Below are 3,730 nucleotides of genomic sequence, written 5' to 3'. Positions count from 1 at the left end.
TTCTCACACACTTCGAAAACGCCAAGAAGTGGCCGTCATTTTGTTAACAAGGAAACACTGCTATGCTACTCACTATCTATCACAGAATAGATAGTGAGTAGCGTAGCCAATCAGAGAACGGCATTCGTGATAGAACGCTAGTAGATTTATACTAATACAGATTAAATCACTGCAGCCTGTGGGATGTCCCGGTGCATTCATGTATGAAAAGGCAATGGCTATCTTTCAAGAACGCTTCGTTACCTAAGCGTAAGACTAATCTTCTTTAATCTTTGGCTAGAGAAACAAAGAGATCTTTGCGAGAGTTTTCATGTAGAGATAGATAGTTGTACGTTTATTCATTCGTTCTCAGATGAAAACCACAATTCTTTCGCATTGTAAATACATAATCATTGTGCCATGTTATGAAAACAAGGACCAAAGAACACTAGGGATGCAGTGAAAGCTAGTGAAAACTGATTGTCTTTTCGCTGTGAAATCATTTAACTCAACGTTTGAAGAGATCCAAACAGAGTCAGGGAAAGCTAGCTACATACTAACTATGCAATAAACACAAACTGACAATAATCAGCTTACTTGTTCAGTTAGCTGAGAAATTGGAAGACATTTAACTAATGTTTCAAAATCGTGGTTAGGAGTCGGTGTACATGTAAAATATTGAAATTTTCTGAATTTAGGTCTTCGTACTGTAATCAATATAATTTCTTTAAACACCATTCTATTGAAAAATGCCTACACATGACGCAATTAGACTATTTATCTTTAGAAACGTTTTTTTTTTCCAATAAAGACAAAACAGAGCCATTTAACCACTGAGCACATTTTTCGATTCCAGTCAATCCAGTGACCAACTGTATCAGTTTATTTCAAGTTTAGCTTTCAGTCACACAATATCAATTACAACATAAAATCAAATACCGACTCCACGGCTTTCTTAGCAACGACTACCGTTGCTCTTAAAATATGCACTGTTTCGTTTGCCTATTTTACAAATGTGAAGGCCTCCCAGGGATTTGGGGGAACAAGGGAACATGAGTATTTACTTCAAGGCAAAAAGGGATATCCCTAGTATTAAAGAGAACTTTGATAAAAAAATTTTAGGGAACAGTAGAATTTATTTTTAGGGATAAAAAGAAAAAAAGTGACATTTTCAAAGGATCGAGGGAACATGCCAAACCCCCGGGAGGCCCTCAAATGTGTCACCAACAAACAGGGTAATTCCTTCTCTTAATACTACAACCTAAGCTAACATAGGCTTACGTTATGAACATGCAGTCTGTCTCACTAACCAACGCATTAAATCCGTACTTGGCGAATAGGGGACTTATGTCCTATTGTTAAGCACCTGTACTTGTACGAATCTTAAAAATAATAATAATAATAATAATGATAGCAGTAAATTCTTGGCAAAGGCGACCCTGAGTCCATATTCTAAGTACAGTTTCGAGCAAGCGGTTAACTTTATTAGTAAAAATGTTTACCACAATATTTGTTTGGACGGCTTGTTATCCCGTGCAAAAGCTTGCACGTTCTGAAATAATTAGTTAAAAATGTACCCTCCCTGCTGTATTTATAGTGAAATAAAACTGAGGAGATAATATTTGAAAGAAAATCGGCATATGGCTAATTCAAGATCTAATGTAATCTACGGGTGCAGGAATATAAATTATACACCGTCCTTTGTGGATACAGCTTTAGATTGCTAGAGTTTAGAACATTAAAGAAATGCAAGAAACTGCACTTCCTTTTCACCCAGGCGTACAAATTAATTTAATACCAGTAATACAAGCGGACTTGGGGCAATGTTAAGAACAGTACCAACCTCGTTCCCAGGGCCTTTTCACAAAGCAAGGGAAAAGGCCCTGGGAACGAAGCTGTAACGCTACTAGGAAGTAACGATGCAATGAAGTGACATTATCCTATTAATTCTAGTTCTACCAGCTTAGTTTTACCAGGGTCGTAGCCCGAAAAAAATTATGACTTAGGCACTGTCCATGAAATAATGATATCCATGGTTAAATTTTCTTCCTATAGGCATTAATACAAGATCTCAAACCATCATTGAACGTGCAATCGGACTCGATTCGCGAGGCTATTCCACTAGAATAATTGTCACGCACACAGGAAAGAATGCCGCCTAATGATATTCATAACTCAACTCTTTTAACAACTTTGACATTCAACGATTTTTATTCTTGATAATGATGTTGGATAAATCGAAACGTCGAATAACATTACTCCTTATATTTCTTAACTCAAAATCAGTACCGTGACTAAGCTAAGGTGTTTAAACAACGATTTACTTTTATCCCTAAGCACAAATATTAGTTTTCTAGGCTAACCACATTCTTGGAAGTTTTCAGGCTCGGTTAAAGTGAGTCTTCAGGTGTTTTTTAAGAGCGCAAGACTGAATAAAACGTTTGCCACAGTTCTGACACCGATAAGGTTTTTCGCCAGTGTGAATTCGCTCGTGTGTTTTAAGGTTTCCGCTTTGAGTAAAACCCTTGAGACAAAAACGGCAATGAAATGGTTTCTCACCCGTTTGGATTCGCATGTGAACCTGATAGAAAAAAAAGGACATTTAGAATAAAAAAAAAACTAAATAAAAACAGTAACTATAGTTAGTCAACTAACGAGTTAATCTCCACTGTCACCTCTCATGCAAAACTATTAGTAAAACACCCGAAAAGTTTAACTTTTTGGTGAATAATAAGCCCGCAATGGCGGATCTAGGGGAGGGCCCGGAGCGCCCGTCCCACCCCCTCCCCTCCCCCCCGCGTTATTTCGGGTAGAAAAAGAAAAAATCACAGAAGGAAGAAAAGCTGGCAGGGCAAGCAAAACAAAACCACCCCTCCCCCCTTTAATAGCTTAAGGTCTGGATCCGCCACTGAAGCACTTCTGGCCCCAAGGGAAACAATGAGTTTTGTTTTGTTTCCAAAACTCACTGTTTCCCGTGGGGCCAGTTATTAAGTGTTTTGTTATAACTCCAACTCAAAAGTAGAGAAGAACTACAAAAATTGACTGCGTAATTGATTGGTAAGGCAAACAAATTTTAAAAGCGAATACGAGAGAAGAAGGTTTCATCTCAGGGGGGGGGGGGGGAGAGGGGTGCGCACCCTCTGCACCCTCCCCTTATTTAGATCCGCCCCTGGCCCTGCTTGAGTTTGATACGATTTGAATATAGTTTCCTTTGAACATACCTTTATCGATCCAAATTTAGAAAATGTTTTGTAGCATACGGGACACTGGGCCTGTTTCCTTGCATTATTACTCGACAGAAGCCTTTCGTCTCTCGGACGATAGCCGGTAATAAAAGGAGAACGAGGAAGAAAGCAAGCGTACGGTGAAAAAGTCGCACCACGAGTGTGTAATGGAGAGGTAGGAGGAAACCCAATTGCTCTGGAGTCGCCATCAGTTCCATAAAGCATAGGGGCTTGCGAAGAGCTGCTGTGCCTGTAAAATACCACAAAATTTTGATAATTAGCTCTGAACTTATATTTATTCATAAGGCGTATTTGATGGACTTATTTTCGAGGACGGCAAATATCGGGGAGGGGGAGGGAAGAGAGGCCATCATCGGGAGGAGTGGGGTATTATGGGGGGAGTGGAGAGAGGGGAAGAAATTTTTGCGCTTCAAATTTTGGTTTTTTCCCTCCAAGTGTGCTGTAGACGTTACGAAAACAAAACCCCCCAAACAACAAAAATTACAAAAAACGAACAGACCAAAACC

At 39.3% G+C, this 3,730-nt stretch overlaps 1 protein-coding gene across 1 annotated transcript in view; it reads right to left on the bottom strand.

Annotated features, from left to right (window-relative positions):
• Positions 1–821: 821 nt before the first annotated feature.
• LOC149113942 (uncharacterized) overlaps positions 822–3,730 on the bottom strand; it is an 8,809-nt gene continuing 5,900 nt past the window's right edge. Inside the window, exons 4-5 of the mRNA XM_089286583.1 lie at positions 3,201–3,453; positions 822–2,560 (exon numbers count right to left, since the gene is read on the bottom strand). Of these exons, the coding sequence (XP_089142709.1) occupies positions 2,360–2,560; positions 3,201–3,428 (429 nt within the window). The 5' untranslated portion in view covers positions 3,429–3,453 and the 3' untranslated portion in view covers positions 822–2,359. The remainder of the gene's footprint in view (positions 2,561–3,200; positions 3,454–3,730) is intronic.

The sequence above is a fragment of the Orbicella faveolata genome, unplaced genomic scaffold (genome assembly GCF_042242905.1).
Source record: "Orbicella faveolata isolate gen_17 unplaced genomic scaffold, um_ofav_v1 contig_14, whole genome shotgun sequence".
In the NCBI taxonomy this organism is placed as follows: domain Eukaryota; kingdom Metazoa; phylum Cnidaria; class Anthozoa; order Scleractinia; family Merulinidae; genus Orbicella; species Orbicella faveolata.
Note: the sequence above shows the minus strand (reverse complement) of the source record. Positions and strands in the feature narration are given on the sequence as shown.